This window comes from Telopea speciosissima, chromosome 6 (genome assembly GCF_018873765.1).
Source record: "Telopea speciosissima isolate NSW1024214 ecotype Mountain lineage chromosome 6, Tspe_v1, whole genome shotgun sequence".
In the NCBI taxonomy this organism is placed as follows: domain Eukaryota; kingdom Viridiplantae; phylum Streptophyta; class Magnoliopsida; order Proteales; family Proteaceae; genus Telopea; species Telopea speciosissima.
This window is the reverse complement of record NC_057921.1, coordinates 25,923,095-25,943,211: the sequence shown is the minus strand read 5'-3', so window position 1 is coordinate 25,943,211 and position 20,117 is coordinate 25,923,095. Positions and strand designations below refer to the sequence as shown.

General features: G+C 39.6%; 1 protein-coding gene across 1 annotated transcript; it reads right to left on the bottom strand.

The window, feature by feature from the left end:
• Positions 1-160: 160 nt before the first annotated feature.
• Positions 161-19,716, bottom strand: LOC122665559 (pyrophosphate--fructose 6-phosphate 1-phosphotransferase subunit alpha-like). The gene is made up of 12 exons (XM_043861713.1): positions 19,690-19,716; positions 19,421-19,519; positions 19,235-19,328; positions 19,056-19,129; positions 18,386-18,496; positions 16,086-16,130; positions 15,945-16,001; positions 2,768-2,872; positions 2,558-2,674; positions 1,433-1,536; positions 651-816; positions 161-512 (listed from the first exon to the last, which is right to left on the bottom strand). Exons 1-12 carry the CDS (start codon positions 19,714-19,716, stop codon positions 387-389), a joined length of 1,125 nt encoding a protein of 374 aa, XP_043717648.1. The 3' UTR covers positions 161-386.
• Positions 19,717-20,117: the final 401 nt, after the last annotated feature.

The following is a 20,117-nucleotide window of genomic DNA, read 5'->3' as shown; positions in this document are numbered from 1 at the left end:
CATTTAACCCTTCATATCAAATGAGGAGAAATGGAAAGTTCATCTCTTAGACTAGGAAAAGATGAAGACACAGAATAATTAAGTTCCTGCCTCATAGTAACAGTTTAAGCTGAGTTGTCTTGCAAATTATTAATGATATTACATCCCATGAACCGATCTACAAAATCTTGTTTCTTGGATTCTCTCAATGACCTAAAAAAGCTTGTTTGTTGGTTCTCTTAGTAGCCAATTATTTGTAATCACAGATTGTATTGGAAACTTCCATCTGGCTCTACTGTTGCACAAAGAACAAATGATGGGCACATAGTCCATTTCGGTTTCTCATGATGGTCTCTTGCCATAAGTCATCTATTTAAAGTATCATCATGATCAGGGAGAGATTGTGCTCATGATTGAGCTTCGCCTTTAGTAGAGGGTGACATGAGACACAGGATTTTCACAATTGAGGCCATGGTAGTCACGGCGGCTGTCAACACTTCTTGTGAGCAACCTGGTTTCACCAACATCTTTACCTACAACACATAGACAAACAGAGCATTGTCCTCGGAGTTTAGAATCAGAACTCAAGAACCCAGAAAAAAGAAGAAAAGCAAAACTGGAGCTGTAATGAACAAGGTCACACAGAGGACATCTTGGTTGCTGAATGTTACCATTTCTAGATTAGCTTGCACTTCCTTTATTCTTCCCATGTAATCCTGGTCTTCTACACACAAACAAATGGCTTTGGAATCAGAACCTGGTCCCTTAAACTGAATTGGTCCTGGATTACGGTAAAGATCGTTCATCAATAACTTTTCAGCTTCATGAATCAGCATCCTGGTTAGCAATATGAGACCAATAAATTACTGTCATAAAGGTGAGAAAAATAAGGGAGATCAATTGAAGCCAATGATGTTCAGGATTATTTATCAAACACCCTATATGATTAACAATGAGTAGCCTTTCTATCTAGAAAAGGATGATACAATTGCAAGAAGGAATGTAAGTAAAAATTCAGAGCTATCAAGCCTCCTTTTAAGATCTTTGTTTCATTCTTTGGAAACTGGTTCACTTGTCAATTGGAAAAGGACGTGAGGCTGCTGTGAGTCCGGATTAGATCTTCGTGTCACCTGAGTGGGATCATTATCGTATTATGTTTAAAAGGATACCATTTGACTTAGTCAGTTATATTCATGGCAGTGATCCATGGAAGCCAAGTGGTCACGGTTCGACTCTGGAAACAGCCTCTTTGTGAAAGCAGAGGTAAGGCTGCATACATTATGACCTTCACAAGACCCCGCAGTGGTGGGAGCCTCACACACTGGGTATGCCCTTTTTGATCCATGGAAAACAAGGCCATTAATATGATCAATGTTTTGTCATATAAAGAAAATATTGTCAAAAGAATTGAACTATAATAAATTAGAGTGATGTCTCGATATTTTGTTCTTACTGATATGGCTTTCCTTTCAAATCCACAGGAGCTGGATGGATGGATGGTTTTCCAACCGAAGAAACTGTCGGTCCATGCAACAATCTCTTTACGGTCATCATTGTCTGGTACAAAAATTATCGTTAACACACAATACAGATGAAGGGATACCACTAAACCCATAAATCATTTCTCATATTTTCAGAATCCCATGACTATCATATGGTTGAGTGCAACTCAAACTATGCAATTTTAATTGTCCGGAAAAAGAAAGAGGGAGAAAGCTTGAAGATATGGAAAGGCAAACCAAATGATATTCTACTTAAAAAAGTCAATTTTTAAGATCCTTTGTATCCCATTCTAAAAAGTACATTTTATTTTTGTCTTTCGATAAATAATGCAAATAGAAATCATTCAAAATTTAATAAGTTGAAGTGAAAGAAATATTACTAATCATTGACCTAATTGACTAGGTCTGAACTTGTTTGGACCTTATGATCGGGAAAATGCAAATCCTGGTAAGGCCTTGCTAATGAAATTGAAAAAACTGGTAGGAAGCAATTTCTTGTTCTCTTTTTCTGATTTCATTTGAATGCCAGGAAAAATGCGGTCTTGTTTAAGAATAAGGAGTCACAGAAGATGGTTTCCAACTTATGGTCATAAATATGTAGAGTGGTAGGCTTTAAGATTTATAGTCACTTGAGAGTATTTTCTGAAAAGAAAAATCTCCAGAGAGATCTTAAGATTTTAAAGCGAGCAATAAGAATTTCTGTAATGCATGTCACAATCTTGCTATCTATCAAAAAATGAATCCATTTTGCTATTTATCAAAATGGATTCCTGAAATATTCATATGAGAGAGAAGTTATTGTTATTTAAATAAATGGAAAAAGAGATTAATAAAGGACATAATTCTTGTCACAAAAGTTAGAGATAGCTTGTTGCTTGAAGTTATATGGTTTTCTCTGAAATATCACAATACCATATAAAAACAAGCAAGAATTTGGGTCCCCCTCCCCATCCCCCAGAAAATTCAAAATCAAAAGCATCATTTCATCAATAAAACCAGGCCATTTGACCAGTTGACTTGATAATAGACTAGTTTAAACAATGAAAAAAAAAAAAAAGGAATCCAAGAGAGCAAACCGTCAATGGAGCACCTCCACAACACCATTTAGAGATAGGATTCTTGAGATTGGACACTGTGGCCATATAACCATTGGCATCAGCTGCAAGAAGATGATATGAAACATGTCCAAGAACCTGCACGAAAGGTTTTTGAAATGGAATCAACTATTAACACAACTACAAAATAACAATGGAAGCTTAAACAAGCAAATAGAAAGAGATACTCACGTAGGCATAATCACAGTCAAACTTTGATGGAAGAGATCCTCTGGCCTGATACCCAAAGAAATGGCAAATAGAATTGAATTTCTTTCCTTTGTATGTTCCATTTTTCTGTAGAATTTGCAACATTTGCAGCCACAACCAGAATCAATACATGATGTCTTAATATACAATAAGTCAAAATATATGAAAAAAAAAAAATGATTTATCACTATAAGAAAAGATGTTACATGTGATATCTACATTCACATAGCATACATTGTTAACTAGAATTTTCATTACGAACAAAATCTATGACTAATAGAAAAAAAAGAAAAAGAAAAAAGAATAAGCTATTGAAACTGATTAATTGCATTACATCTCATATGGTTGACATGTGATTTGGTGACCCTGTTTATACTTTCCATGTCAGATCAGAGAATGCACAATATTATATTCATTCTACCATAATATATCTCACATAATAAGAAAGACAAACCACTTGATTTTGATACCTGTTGTAAATTTACTGTCCCTGTGGTTTGTGAGAATGGTTGAAACCAAGACTACCGTGGCTGAAATCTCAGCTTCTCATCGTATTACTGATCGCAAATTAGAAGGCATATCAAATTTCCAGCAATGGAAGAAGGTTGTTCGATTAGCTTTGATTGGCCGTGATCAACAGGATCATTTAACTAAATCAAAACCTGATGGAGGTACCACATGGGACACTATTGATGCTAGGATTTTGAGCCAGATGTTAAATTCTATGGAAAATCAGATTGCAGATTTGGTGACTCATATTGATACAGTTAAGGACCTATGGGAATATTTGAATGTCCTATACTCTGGACAAGATAACCTGTCTCGTATATATGATTTGTCACAGGCGTTCTATAAAGTGGAGCAAAAGAATCTCAATGTTACCCAATATTTTGCTGACTTCAAACGTTTGTATGAGGAGCTCAATTCAGTCCTTCCTTTCTCATCGGATGTATAGGCAATGCAAAATCAGAGAGAACAGCTGGCTGTTATGGTATTTTTGGGTAGACTTCGTAAGGAGTTTGAGTCTGTGAGGTCTCAAATACTTGGTGGGGATAAGGTCACCACTCTTTCTGATACTTTTTCTCGAGTTTTACGTGCTTCCTGTGAGAGCAGCCAAGAGACCACCACTGCTGAAAATTCTGCTCTTGCTTCTTTTCCACCAAACCGTGGTCCTACAGAAGGGTCAGGTAATGGTGGTGGTGGTGGTAGGGGTCGTGGGACTGGTACTAGTAAAGCCCCCACGATTGGTGCTTCAGAGACTTCTGGACAGGTGCGGACCTGTCATCATTGTGGCATGCCTGGCCACATTCAACGCTTTTGTTGGAAACTGTATGGTAAGCCACCTCAATTTGCTAACTCAGCCAGCAGTGAGTCGGGTGTTTCCTCTTCTTCCAAGTCCGAGGGTAAGACTGTGACGATGTCTGATGAAGATTATGAGCGCTTTACTCAGTTTCAGAATTCCCAGTCATCTCAGTTCTCCGCTGCCACTCTGGTTCAGACAGGTAATGCTACTGCATGCCTCTCCTCCACTTCTCGTCCCTAGACCATTGATTCAGGTGCTTTGGATCACATGACTGGGTTCCAGGTATTTTTTCCTCATTTTGTGAGTCTTCTTCCAATGTAGTGTTAGTTGATGGGTCCTTAGCTCAGGTTCGGGGTACTGGCACTGTGCAAGCTACCTCATCTTTATCCTTATCATCTGTTTCTTTTTTACCTAAGCTTTCCTTTAATTTGTTATTTGTTCATAAGTTTACCAAAGCTCATAATTGTTCTGTCACTTTTTTCCCTGGCTATTGTGTATTTCAGGATCTCAAGTCGAAGAAGACGATTGGTAGAGGTTGGAAATCTGGGGGGCTGTATCTGCTTGAAGACACATCAGCTGTGACATGTTTGAGTGTGGCGCTTCCTCATCAGATTCATTGTCGTTTGGGTCATCCTTCATTGGAGAGTTTGCGAATTTTGGATAGTCGTTTTAAGTCTTTGTCTAGTCTTAATTGTGAGTCATGTCAGTTTGGAAAACTTCATCGTGTGAGTTATCCCCCTAGAGTCAATAAACGGGCTGCCCACCCTTTTGCACTTGTTTATTCTGATATTTGGGGCCCTTGCCCGGTTGTTTCTCAGTTAGGCTTTCGTTACTTTGTTACATTTGTTGATGATCATTCCAGAGTTACCTGGATTTATTTAATGAAAAATCATTCTGAGTTATTCTCCATTTTTTGTGCTTTTGTTTTTGAAATTCAGAATCAGTTTCAAACTTCGTTAAAAGTTCTTCGTAGTGATAATGCTAAAGAATAATTTTCTGCTCCTTTTTCTTCATTTATGGTTCAGCATGGCATTATTCATCAGTCTTCTTGTGCGGACACACCACAACAAAATGGTGTGGCCGAAAGGAAAAATAGGCATTTAATGGAGGTTACTCGCTCTCTTTTGTTTGAGATGAAAGTGGCTAAAATTTTTTGGGTTGATGCTGTTTTGACAGCCTGTTATCTATTAATCGTCTACCTTCTTCGGTTTTGTGTGGGAGTATTCCATATTCTTTATTGTTTCCTTCCCAGCCTTTGTTTGCTTTGCCTCCACTGGTTTTTGGGAGTGTTTGTTTTATTCGGGATCATCGTCCTGGTCGCTCTAAATTGGATCCCAGGGCTCTTAAATGTCTTTTTGTGGGGTATTCTAAAACTCAAAAGGGTTATCGTTGCTACTCTTTTGATTTGAAGAAATACTTTGTTACTGCTGATGTCAATTTCTTTGAGTCCACTCCATTTGTTGAGTCTTTGCTGCCTTCTTCAGTTTTGGACGATGATCTGCCACTCTATGTTGTCGAGCAATCTTCTCTCTTGCAGGATCCTTTGCTAGCAGTGCCACCTCCTGCTAAGCCACCTGCTGTGTTTCATCGTCGCTCTTCTGACAAGCCGACAACTCGTATTTCAGCCCTTGACAAATATAGCAAACGGTTCGCTCCCTTTACCACGTCTTCTTCGCCTCCAGATCCGGATCCTCCAATAAGTACTTCCCCTTCATCTCTTGCTCCTGTTATTTCTGATTTGGATGTTCCTATTGCTGTCCGTAAGGGTGTTCGGAGTTGTACCCAACATCCTATCTCTAACTTTGTGTCCTATTCTGGTTTATCCTCTAATTTTGTTGCTTGTCTATCCACTATTGAGAGTCATCCTATTCCTAAGTCTGTTGTCGAAGCCTTGTCTGACCCTGGGTGGAGGGCTGCTATGACTGAGGAATTGTCTGCGCTACAGGAAAATCAGACATGGGACCTTGTTTCTTTACCCTCTGGTAAGACTGCAATTGGTTGCCCGTGGATCTTTGTGGTGAAAGTTAATCCTAATGGGTCTGTGGCTAGGTTGAAGGCCCGTCTTGTTGCTAAGGGCTATGCCCAGGTCTATGGTATAGACTATCTAGATACTTTTTCTCCTGTTGTAAAACTTACTTCGGTTTGCATATTTCTCTCTTTGGCTGCTACCCATCATTGGCCTTTGTATCAGTTGGATGTCAAGAATGCCTTCTTATATGGTGATCTCCATGAGGAGGTATATATGGAGCAACCTCCTGGTTTTGTTGCTCAGGGGAAGTCGGGTAAGGTGTGTCGACTGAAGAAATCGTTGTATGGGCTGAAACAATCACCACGGGCATGGTTTGGCCGGTTTACTGAAGTTGTGTTGCAGTGTGGACTGGCTCGATCTGAGAGTGATCATTCGGTGTTCTTCCAGTGTTCTGATGCAGGGAGGATATTTTTGGTAGTGTATGTAGATGACATTGTTATCACAGGAGATGATTCTTCAGGTATTGAGAGCTTGAAGACACATTTGGGACAACAATTTCAGACTAAGGATCTGGGACATCTGAAATATTTCTTGGGTATTGAGGTAGCCCAATCAGGGAAAGGAATTTCGATCTCTCAACGCAAGTATGTACTTGACTTGCTTTCGGAGACAGGGTTACTGGGGTCTGAACCTTTGGATACTCCTATGGATCCTAATTTGAAACTAGTGGCTGATGGTGGTGGCATCCTTGATGATCCAGAGAAGTATCGGCGGCTGGTAGGGAAACTCAACTATTTGACTGTGACTAGGCCTGATATCTCTTTTCCTGTCAGTGTACTGAGTCAGTTTATGTCCTCTCCTCGGACATCTCATTGGGATGCAGTTATAAGAGTTTTGTGCTATATCAAGAAAGCTCCAGGTTGTGGTCTCCTGTATTCTGATCATGGTCATGGGAGGGTTGAAGGCTTTACTGATGCTGACTGGACAGGGTCTCCAGTTGATCGAAGATCCACTTTAGGTTATTGTGTGTTTGTTGGAGGAAATCTTGTCTCATAGAAGAGCAAGATACAGACCATTGTAGCTCTGTCCAGTGCAGAGTCGGAGTATCATGCTATGGCACATAGCACTTGTGAACTAATGTGGGTTAAACAGTTGATGGTAGAACTTGGGTTTGTTGATGATTCTCCTATGTTACTGTGGTGTGACAATTAGGCTACCATTTATATCTCTACTAATCCTGTGTTTTATGAGAGGACAAAACACATTGTGGTTGAATGTCATTTTATTCGTGAAAAGCTGCAACAAGGGATTATCTCTCCTCGTCATGTTCGAACTGGGGAGCAACTTGCTGATTTGTTTACAAAGTCTTTGGGGAGTGTAAGAGTAGATTATATTTGTAACAAGCTGGGTATAATTAACATATATGCTCCAGCTTGACGGGGAGTGTTAGAAGTTATCGTAGAAGGGGGAAGGAGTCGTGAATTAGCGCTAGAACTAATTCACGACTTCTCCCACAGGGGTGTTTTGGTCTTTTGGGTTTACCCTATTGTGTGTTTTAAATTAAATTAATATATATTGAAGGTTTGGGGGCAGTCGATCTTACGGCTGTGACTCCTAAACTGTTGTAGTAATTCTCTACTATTTCTCCCCTCTTCTTCTTCCTCTCTTCTTCTTTCTTCTTATTTTATTTCAGATTACAACCCAAATATTCTCTTCTCTCTTCTCTCTCTTCTCTTGCTATCTTCTTCCTCCTCTAACTTCTTCCTTCTTTCTCTCTTCTTACCTCTTAAACCTAAAATCTAACTTGGTATCAGAGCAAATGGTATAGGAATCATAATAATGAGACTTACCAGTTATGTGGTCTGTGGCACCCGAGTTAATGACCCAAGACTAGGCGGCAGTAGAAGCTGAGGTGGAGACCTGCAAAGCTGAGGATGATGAAGATCCAGCCATACTAGATGTAGAAGATGTGCTCAACTGTGACACAACCCTGCGAACCACTGCATCCATGAAGGTGGAGTCATCCTGTGGGGCATCAGCATCAGTCGCTGCCACGGAATGAGCTCGAGCTCCCCCTCTACGGCCACCACGACCACCCATACCAGGAGGACGACCATGGAGAGACCAACACCTATCCTTGGTGTGTCCAGTGCGTCCACAATGATCACATTTAAATCTGTCTCGCCCAACTCCACTGGCACCAACTGTCTCCACAGTACTGGCTTCCTCACGATTAGGCCCTGAGCCTCTACCACCTCCACGGGTGTCTCGAACAGAACTAGAAATGAGGGCTGACCTCTCAGATGATGCTGGTGGTGGTGCCATAGTAAGCCGCTTGGTCTCTTTACTCTGTAAGTAACTACAGACTTCACTAAGAGAGGGAAGGGGAGACCGGCCTAACAGTTGGAGTCTAACTGGCTCATAGTCAAAGTTCAGACCACCAAATAAAGAGAAGACACGCTCCTTTTCAAGAGTCAGATACACTTTTGATTCATCCTCTGGGTTGGTCAAATGAAGGTCCCTGTAGTGATCATACTTCTCCACAAGATTAAGGAACGCACTGTAGTACTTAGAAATAGTACTGTCACCTTGTTTCAATGAGTGAATTTTTTGATGGAGCTGATTGACCTTGGTAGTGTCACCTACTTTGTCAAAGGCCATAGAGACACTATCCCAAATAGCTTTGGCTGTTTCCTTCCTTATAAATCTTCTCCCAATCTCGGGCTTCATGGAGAAGATCAACTATGTCATAACTGTAGAATTTTCAGTCTCCCATTTGTCAAAAGTAGGTGAACCAGTTGTGGGAGCCTTGATAGCACCTGTGATATATCCAAGTTTTCCCTTACTCCTAAGAGAAAGGCTTACAGAATGTGACCAATCTAGGTAATTAGTACCATCAAGCTTCACCAAAGAAATCTGTTGGTGAGTACTCTCATAAGCCAACTGAGGGACAACAGTAGGGGGCTGTGAATCAGCAGTACCAAGCACAGATGTATCCAAATCAAGCATGATGGAAGGGATTTGACAATAAACAAGAACACCAAAGACAAGTGGGGAGTACACACTCAACCCAAACAAGCAAAAAGTCCAATAAGCAGCCTAGGATAGCACACTGCCGAAGCAATCCTAGCAGCAAATATCTAAGAGGACTTAAATCAAGCACTTCTAGTGCATTCCAACACCAGTCCAGCAAGCAGTCCCTTATAATACTGTACCACAAAGCTTGCAAGGAGTAGTATCAACTCCAAACAAGAGGAAAGGCCTCACAAAGGCTGTGCATACACATCCCTCAACCAAGAGAGCATCAAACTGTAGCTCAAAGCAAGAAAAAAGGGTAAACACTCTCGGGTTTACCTGGGCAGAACAGAGGATCCCACACAAGAGGCAAATCTGCTCATATGGCTTCTTCAATCAGTAAGGAAGATCATAGCCATCCTCATAAGTGTCCTAGGGCGATGCAAATGAACCTGACCAAGACACAAAAGCAATCCAAGAATAGCGATGTCGCAACCTGAACTCGAACTGAGAACTTGTAGCGCACTGTGTGAGATCTAAACCTTTAAGAGAGCTTCAAAAACAGCTCGGGTATATCCTTCGATCATCAAAAAGGATAGAATGAGCCTATTCCATACTCTTTAAGCAAAGCTGTACACAGGAATCTCCTCTTTGGAATCCTTAGACACAAAGGATTTCAAAGAGAAGAGAAAGAATGAAAACAGGGACTGAACACGACTCTCAAACCTTGAGCCTACTCTAGTAAGGACAAGGTTAGGGTAGCTGATGGCTCCCTTTCCTCCATATCTGGTAAGGGTAATATCCCTGTGACATCATTTATTTCCCTCTCTTCTGTTCTTCATGTCCCTAACCTTACGCTGAATCTTTTATCTGTGAGTCACTTGACTAAATCTCTCAACTGTTGTGTCACATTTTTTCCTTCTCACTGTCTTTTTTAGGATTTAGTGACGAAGAGGATTATTGGTAGTGGACGTGAGGAGTAAGGCCTCTACTTTTTTGATCCGTTTTTGCCCAAAGCTCATTCCTATGTGTGTGGACGTAATGATAGTAGTTCTGTGGATTCTGTTATGTTATGGCATCGTCGTCTTGGCCATCCATCTTTTGTTGTAATGAGGAAACAATTGCCTCACTTCTTTTCTTCTATTGCCTCTTCTCATGTTTTCAATGTGAACCATGTATGTTTGCCAAACATTGTCGGGCTTCATATCCTTATCATGGTAATAGAACTGTTGCTCCTTTTCATATTGTGCATACTGATGTTTGGGGTCCTTCCCCTACTACTTCTTTATTTGGCTTTCATTACTTTGTGTCATTTGTTGATGATTTTTCCCGTGCCACATGGACTGTACTTTTGAAGCATAAGAGTGATGTTTGTGATGCCTTTCAGAATTTTTACCAAATGATCCTTACTCAATTTGAAACCCGCAACAAAATTATGCGATCTGATAAAGGGGGAGAGTACATGTTTAGTGGCCTGTGTTGACACGCCCCAACAAAATGGGGTTGTTGAGAGGAAAAATCACCATCTACTGGAGGTTACTCGTAGTCTATTGTTTGGCATGCATGTCCCCAAGACCATCTGGTCCGCAGCTCTTCTCACTGCCTCCTTTCTCATCAATCGTATGCCTACCAAGCTTCTTAATTTTAAATCTCCCTTGGACATTTTATCTCCCAAGGCCTCTACTTTTTCTCTTCCTCCTAGAGTCTTTGGCTGTGTTTGTTATGTGCATGTTGACAAATCTGCCCACACTAAACTTGACCCCAAAGCTCTTAAGTGTCTTTTCCTTGGGTACTCTTCTACTACCAAGGGGTACAAGTGTTATCATCCTTCTTCTCGCCGATGTATCATTTCCAAGGATGTTACCTTTCTTGAGTCAGTCCCTTCCTTTGTCCCTTCTCAGCATCCTCTTCAGGGGGAGAATTGTGGGAGTGAATAGGCTACCGATGATTTCTTTCTTTCTCCTCTACCTACCTCTCCTTTTATGCTTGACATTGGGAAACACAGGACTGTAGATGTGGTTGAGGTTGATAACCAACCACCAAGGGGGAATACAGATTTGGTTGTTGAAAGTGGTTCTGGTAAGGAGAAGGATTACCACATTACATACAAAAAAGGTGAAGGCTTACATAATACAAGAAAGAAGACCTACCAAGAGTCCTCTTCAGATCCAAATCCACATCCTGAGATTCATTCTTCTCAATCAGGTGACATTTCTTCTCCTCCATCTGATTTGGACCTTCCTATTGCTATTAGGAAAGGGAAAAGAACTTGTACTAATCCTATATCCCAGTTTGTTTCCTATGATGCAATTTCTCCTACAGGCCTTGCCTTTATTACTACTCTCTCTACTGTTTCCATTCCCAAGAATGTCATTGATGGTATGTCTAACCCAAAGTGGAGACAAGCCATGTCTGAGGAGATGATGGCACTTGAGAAGAATGTTACTTGGCAACTTGTAGACCTTCCCAAGGGACATGTCCCAGTTGGATGCAGATGGGTCTACACAATCAAGTACAAATCTGACGGCAGTATTGAGAGATACAAAGCAAGGTTGCTGGCCAAGGGGTACAGTCAAGTCTATGGAATTGACTACCAGGAGACATTTGCCCCTGTGGCCAAGCATAACTCAATAAGAGTTCTTTTATCTTTGGCTGCCAATAAAGATTGGCTTTTATATCAATTGGATGTGAAGAATGCCTTCCTTCATGGTGATTTGGAAGAGGAAGTGTACATGCAAACTCCTCGAGGCTTCAAGATGCCTTCAGCTGAAGGGAAAGTGTGTCTCCTTAAGAAGGCTCTATATGGTTTCAAACAGTCACCAAAGGCATGGTTTGAGCGCTTCCGATAGGCTATTCTGAAGAATAGATATTCCCAGAGCTAAGCTGATCACACTCTCTTTACCAAGCGGAGTAATGGTACTATCACAGCTCTCATTGTCTATGTTGACGATATCGTGGTCACAGGAGATGATACAGCTGAGATAGGTAAATTGAAGAGCTACTTGGCACAGCAATTTGAGATCAAAGATCTGGGTCCCTTGAAGTACTTCTTAGGAATAGAAGTATCAAGGACCAAGAAAGGAATCAACATATGTCAGAGGAGGTTTATCCTTGACTTGTTGACAGAGACGGGGATGTTAGGCTGCAAACCAGCAAACTCTCCTATTGAGCAGAATCACAAACTAGGAGAGGACTGTGGTCCTTCGCTTGTTGATGCGGGGAAGTATCAAAGGCTAGTGGGGAAGCTTATCTATCTCTCTATGACTCGGCCAGATATCTCTAATGCAGTGGGAGTTATCAGCCAATTCATGCATACTCCTAAGAGTGGCCATTTGGATGCTGTGTATCGCATTTTAAGGTATTTGAAGTCCTCTCCAGGGAAAGGACTGTTGTATGCAAGGCACAACCAATTGAGAGTAGAAGGTTTCACAGATGCCGATTGGGCTGGTTCCATTACAGACAGGAGATCTACCTCCAGCTATTGTACCTTTGTGGGCATAGTTGTCATGGCGTCGCCATATCATCGCCATGGCGTCCTGGTGCTGGAGAAATGTGCATATCGAGCTACGCCATGGTGTCCTGTCTCTCTTTTCCTCTTCGATTTCTTCTTCTTTAATTTTTTGTTTCTTCCCCAACCTTAGACCCACTACCTGTTTCCCTAAATCTCCTATTTTAGCCTTGGTTTCTGAGTTTTTTCTTTCTATCGTGTTATTGCAAGGTTGAAGAAGACATATTAAGTCTTTAAAAGTGCAAGTAAGGACAACTTATATCATTTAAATTAAACCCCCTATATTCTCTATTGCTATTCTATTTAGCCCATTCAGTTTTCTCTTTAACTCCATTAAATTATAGTTCTGCCACTCCTTTACAACTTCAGATTAATTACACTTCTGCCATTGCTCTCATATATCTTGATTTATCTACTAGTTTGCCATTCAGCTTTGGATTTAATTACAATTCTGCCATGGTCAACGTGATCGCCATGGCAACGCCATGGCGGGCGACCTGTCAATATATCGATCAGACACCCCTCCACCGACTTGGATTGCCGTGACGCCGTGACAACTATGTTTGTGGGAGGTAACTTAGTCACTTGGAGGAGTAAGAAACAACATGTTGTGGCTAGATCTAGTGCCGAGGCAGAATTAGAGTTATGGCACATGGAGTGTGTGAGCTCATCTGGCTAAAAAGACTTGTTCATGAACTGGGATTCGACACTGAAGGACCCATGAGACTGTACTGTGACAACAAGGCTGCCATCAGTATTGCTCACAACCCTGTTCAACATGACCGGACTAAGCACATTGAGGTTGATAGGCATTTCATCAAGGAGAAGATAGACTCTGGCTGTATTTGTACTCCTTTTGTGAAGACTGGTGATCAGTTGGCAGATATCTTCACCAAGGCTCTTGGCTCTCCTCAGTTTAGTTCTTTCCTAAGCAATCTGGGAATGCATGATATATATTCTCCAGCTTGAGGGGGAGTGTTAGAAGTCATATAATAGGGGTAGTTTAGGAACTAGTCCCATTACTAGTTGCCTTATTATGTAATTATGTTTTTCTTCTTTATTTCCCTTATACCTCCCAAGGGAGGTGGATGTAATTTCCTATTTGTTATGATTGAATTAATATAGGTGTATGGAGAAGCCTCTCCAACACAATCGATTACAACCCAAATATTCTCTTCTCTCTTCTCTCTCTTCTCTTGCTATCTTCTTCCTCCTCCAACTTCTTCCTTCTCTCTTCTTACCTCCTAAACCTAAAATCTAACTGAAACAAGGGTAAGATTAGTAGATCAAAGACGGAGTATATGATGTGTAACTTTAGTTATGGTATTATGGATAATTTAGTCACACTATTATGGATAATGACAAGGTGAAAATTAAGGAGAGAAAGATACCGCCAAGTGACTATTTTAGATATTTAGGGTCTATCATAAACAAAGAATGTGACATAGATGATGATGTGTCACAAGAACTAAAGTGGGATGGATGAAGTGGAGAGGTGCGACCGGAGAATTGTATGACCGACATATTTAAAGATAAAGGAAAGTTCTACAAGGCTGTTGTCCGACCAGCTACGATGTATGGGGCAGAATGTTGGGCAGTTAAGAAATGTCATATAGCGAAGCTATGTGTTGTAGAGATTAGAATGTTAAGATGGATGTGAGGCAAAACTAGGAAAGATAAAATGACGAATGAATGTAGTAGAGCTGATGTGGGAGTTGCTCCGATCAGCGACAAGCTCCGAGAATGTCGTCTGAGTTAGTATGGCCATGTCCAACGAAGGCCTAGGGACTCACTAATAAAGAGGAGTGATCTAATCCAGATTGAAGGAGCTACAAAAGCTAGAGGCAGGTCTAAAATGACCATAGGAGTGGTTGTGAAGAATGACATGTATAGTCTGGGCCTTGTGCCAAGTATGACCTCAAATAGAGCCTATTGGAGGGCAATGATCCTCGTTGTCGACACCATGTAGCTGAGATTTTCCTGATTTTTTGGGCTATCCTCTTTCCTCTTACTTTCATTTTTCATTTCTTTTATCTATTCTCTTAATTTTTATTCCTCATTCCTCTTACTTTCATTTCCCGTCATGAGCATGGTTCGACAACTCGGTTTTGGTACTGGTTTCGCCCAGCCAAAAAACCGAGTTGGGCAGAGATCTCGGCGAGTTGGTGCACCTTTTTTTTAAACTCGTTTGATGGTTTCAGTGGATTTTTTACCTAGTTTGGTCATGAAACTTGGTATATAGCCTATTTTGGGCTATTTAAACACAATAGCACTATCAGAGTTTCCAAAATCAAAGTCCAAATAGGAGTTTGACTTAGTGGGAAACTAGGATAGACAGTTATTTATGCCAGAAACTAGGACAAACAGTTATTTATTCCTAACATCATTGAAGTAAATGTTTTTATATTCGTTATTTCATTTACTTAAGATATTATTCATAAATAAGCAAATACCCTCTATTTGAATCCAATAAAAATAGTTAAAAAATCACATTCCAAAATGATAAAAAGTCAACCCCCCATTTCAAGAACAAAAACTGGATTTTCGGCGATAAGTGCAATTTTCAACTTTTAAATACTGGCAGTTTTCTCAAATCTATAAATTCCATAAATCTTAATATGGTAGCACTGCTAAAGACGAAAAGTGTGATAAAATATTCATTTGTTTTGATGTCTAAAAAAATATTTTCATTCAGAGCGATTTTGATAGCATTCATGCACACCAAATTAGGTTTGATCGAAATATAACTCCTTCAATATAAATCAGATTTAAGCAATCTTAGATTTGTTTAAAATCTTATGACCATTGCACCTACTGCCGAAAATCCAGTTTTTTTGTTCTTGAATTGGGGGGTTGACTTTTTATCCTTTTGGAATTTGATTTTTTAACTATTTTATTGGATTCAAATAGGGGGTATTTGCTTATTTATTACATTTACTTAAATGGTATTACGCATAAATAAGTGCATGTCCTGGTTTCTAGCATTAATAAGTGTCTATGTACCAAGGTTGACATAAATAAGTGTATGTATACAAAGGTTTCCCACCAAGATGACCGAGACCACCGAGATCTCGGCGAGACAATGCAATCTTCTCATTTGCCTAGCATCTCGTCTCGGTTTTTCAAAAAACCGAGATATTACCGAGATTTCGGCGAGTTCTTCTTCCATGGTTGTGAGGACCTCAGTTTTCCCTACTTTGTTTTGAAAGGATCCATGTAGCCGACCCCATTTAGTTGGGATAAGGCTGAGTTGTTTTGTAGTATATAGACAATATGTGACAATAAGAATTATTAGCTTCATAATAAATGTCTATAATTTATTGGGAAAGACCTAAAAACATTTTCCAATTGAACCTGAACATACCGTTCGTGTGTTCATCTCTGTTTCCACTAGTTCAGCTAGAAGTTTTTCGGTTTCAATCTGCAAGAGAAATATAATGAAATTTTGCTGTAAAACACTGATGCAGTTTGTTGATTCCCAATCAATACTTGACCATTTATTTACCTGAGACAACTGTGCAGAGTTATCGGATTCAGGTGAAAGAAGAAGCTGCATGACAAACATTTTAGCATAAGACGAGGAATGATATATGTAAAAATAAAAAAGAAAAAGGTTGAAAGAACATCATAATTGCAGATAATTGCCTTATCCAATCAGGTATTTTAGTCATCATCTGGGGAGGACTGGATCGAATCATGGATATATAAACTTTATCCTGACCCAGAAAAGGAAAAAGGAATACCATTTAGTAAATAACAATTGTTTTCAGAGGAAATCATTTTCCAGCCTTTTTTTTTCTTTTTTTGGTAAAAATGTTTCCAGTCTCATTTAAGTCATTGCTCAAACACCATGAGATGGTTATTTTTTTCACATGCATGCAAGAATTTTATTTGCCAAAAATAAACCCCTTTTTTGTTATACATAAGAAAGCCTTACTCATTTAGATGTTCCATCAATGATGCAAAATAAATATATATTCCATCGGTTGAATGCAAAAAATCCATCCCAAAATCTCAAAAAGTACAATAGTGCCACACAGTTGGTTATACCGGGCCTGTAACCATGATGGGTTTGCCCTCCCATTCAGGGTCGATTCGTAGGGTATAAATGATAATGCTCATGTCAGCTTCATAATGATCTTTTATCATATATGCAAGACCATTTTTGTCTTATATATATGCCACAGATGGTATCATATATGCAAAACCATTTTTGTCTTATATATGCCACAGATGGTTACAGGCTTGGTGTAACCATGCTTCGTTCTAACCTCAAAATTGGGAAGGGGAGAAGAAATATGGTTTATCTTTGCTAAAAGTGTCCCAATTTTATAGACCACCAATGAAGTCTATAAATAAAGTTGTAGACATGGGGATTTTGAGGGATGGGCGCATCATGTAGTGCTTCGCACGGGCCAAGCACTTGGATGACCAAAACAATACAGAATCTGACATTTCTTCTGGCCAAACTCGAAATAATATACAGAAAAACTGAATAATCACAATTGCTCTATTGTGTCATCTCTTGGTATATCTCTTGGTGGGGCCCATTTCCTGGTGCCCCCAAACCCAAGAACCTGTGAATGCATACTATTGGGGCATCCTGCTTTACAAGCCTAATCTACATCTTATGTGAAAGGATTTTTCATGAAGAAATTCTCTGCAGTTTGTCAGCAAGCATTGGATATAATCCAAAGAAGGGGTTCACTTGTTCTCATTGGTTAAAGCTATTAGACCTTTGTTGGGTTACATACAACTTTGGCAATTCATGACTCACAGCAGTGTAATGACAATATTCCGAGGAAACCAACAGCATTGTGGTAGTATCTAACATAAACTGGAATATTCGGATCCTTTAATCAAGTCAACTTTTTCATCTTCTACATATTACGTACCAGTGATGGGACCAGTCCACAACCTTGCCCAGTGAAGCATGTGTATGACACTGAATGGCAAAGAGAGCTTCTTTCCTTCCTGAGTTGGTTGTGAAGTAACCAATTAGGTTTCAGGGTTTAAAGTCCCTGTCTGGGATATATTGTTTAACGAGGCAAGGTATCACTTACTCTCAGTACACGGATATTTTACTAGAGGTTAGTTTGATTGCCGAGCTTCCAAGTTCGAACTACAGATGGTGCATTTGGCTTGGTTTGACTTTGTTGGAAAAATGCTAGTTTAAAAGCTAGACTTGAATAAGTGGTTGGAGACGAGTGATTAATGGATATCCCTCAACCCCAGTACTCTTATAGATTAGCAAGTGGTAGCTCCAAAGTAAACAGTAGCTACAAAGAGTCATCTTGTGTGGAGATTCTCTTGCCCTTGTAAAGCTGGCCCTCTTGTTCTCTTTTCTAATAAAACTCCGCTCCACCTAGAAAAATCCAAAAGGATGTGTTTTCTTTTTCAAGAAAATGTGAAAAGTGTGGGAAAAGTACATTTCTCCCTAACTACAGTAACTTTCCAAGTGTTCTTTTGTTGGGAAATCTTCTGTCGTATTTTTCCATTTTCTAGCACTCACATCCATCCAGTTAGGCTTGTTATACAATCCAACCAAAGTTGGTCAGATTTTGTGAGAGCGTGTGTGAAAGCTAAAAAAGGTGTTGATCTTAGTATTTATTTACCATTTTCTTCCTTAGGACAGTTGAGTACATACTTAGAAAATGTAACTCATTTTCAATTTCTTCCAGTTAATGCACTTCCCCACACCACTTTCACTTTCACTCTTTATCTAGCTTTCTCTTGACAATCGAACATAGTCTAAATGAGGAATAGACAAAGAGTACATTGAACAGATGTACAACAGAAGTTTACCTGCTTTTTGATATATAGTGGCAAGAACTGGAACAAGGCAGATGCCCAAGGAGACAATTGTGATGAAATTTCCTCAACAGAGACCGCTTTCTTGTGTAGAGCATGTATTTCCTGGTAGAGTTACCCTTCCATGGTCAGAATAGATTCCAGCTCTTTTCTTCGTTTTTTCCCCTTTGTGCAGATAAAAATAATAGTCGAATAAAAAAAAAGAATTATTTTATCAGCTCTGACGGGGGAATCAGAACAGACTACTGTAATCTCTATCTACAAGTTGTGATGTTTTTACTTCATCATCATCTACAGCAACAACAACACAACTTGTTGAGATGTTGGGAGTTATAGAGCTATAGTCCCCACATCAATTTGTTTGGGTCTTTGGTGCCTTCATATAATTGAGGAGCTCTCTCCCCTTAATGCCTTAAGGTTTTGGGTTGGACCTTCTGACACTACTATTTTCCAATATTCATAAAAGAGGCACTTATCTTATGCATGCTTAGTTGTGTGTCTGCATATACTCAGATTTTGCATGAAATTATTCAATAGGCACATAAAAGTCAGTGGATAATGACCCAATAAATGATTTTAATTACCTGTAAAAGAGCATATGACCCAATAAATGATTTTAATTACATGTAAAAGAGCATATGACCCAATAAATGATTTTAATTACCTGTAAAAGAGCATATAGTTCAGGTATGCTTTCAATAAGCCCTTCAGGTAAAAGAATCACCCCGTGATATTTGTCTGAAACAAACAATTGAAAGGTTATCTGCAGAAATGAATATTATGGAGATAATTCTTTATAGTCTCATATAAAAAAATTTAAAATGACCCAGAGGAAAGAATAACCTTGCTCTGCTCTGTCTTGAACTGCATCACAGATTCGTTTTGTTATATCAAAAAGGGTGAGCTTTGAAGAGGCAATCTCCTCACTGAGTATTACCTGAACATAAAAATATACTACACTCAATTTTTTTGTATAGTCTAGGAGCAACAAATAAAATAAAACAGTGTTTATTTTCGTAGGAAACAAACCATATTTGGATTTGATTGGAGTGTGCATTCCAAAGCAACATGAGACGTCCTTCTCCCCATGAGTCGAATTAAATAATAATACTGAAAAAAAGCAGCAAACTAAGATGCCTTGGCATATTTATCAGATTTATTCTCTCAAGAGAAAATCATAACCAGAGAGTGAACCTTTTGCAGTAACCATGTCTTGCATTTGTCCTTACATTGTGAAAACAACAACAATTCATGTTGGGAGCTGCCTTCCCCTGGAGGTTGTTTTGCAGTTATTTTACCACAAGCATGGTTGTGAATTTATACATTTTCAATTCTGAGTTGAGTGTTAAAGGTAATCTGGATGTTGGAGTTATCGCATGGGTATGATATATGCTGAACACTTCTGGAGATATGCACTTTTATTCACCATTGGGCCTCCAACTCTTGGTCAATGATCATGAGGTTTCTGGCCCCGGAGATTGCTTTAGCTGTTGTCGAAATATGGGTATTAATGTAACATGGGTCGACCATGTTATAAGGTCGACCCATGGGGCTTTTCTCTATTTTAGTTTCTGCCTGAGGTCATTATTGTAATTGTTCCTATTCTGGAACTTTCTTCATAGCTAATATAAATAAATCGTACGGGGGCTGTCATATTGACAAGCCAGCCAATTATTCCAACATGGTATCAGAGCAGGCAGGGGTCACGGTATCGAGTCCCCTTGAG

What these genes read in the sequence shown, in the direction of transcription:
- LOC122665559 (XM_043861713.1), bottom strand. Translation starts at nt 19,716, where the DNA reads ATGTATAAATTCACAACCATGCTTGTG. An exon ending in AACTATATGCTCTTTTACAG is followed by an intron (nt 18,497 to 19,055) that starts GTAATTAAAATC and finishes TAACTCTACCAG; the next exon opens with GAAATACATGCTCTACACAA. An exon ending in GTGGAGGTGCTCCATTGACG is followed by an intron (nt 1,537 to 2,557) that starts GTTTGCTCTCTT and finishes TTTTTGTACCAG; the next exon opens with ACAATGATGACCGTAAAGAG.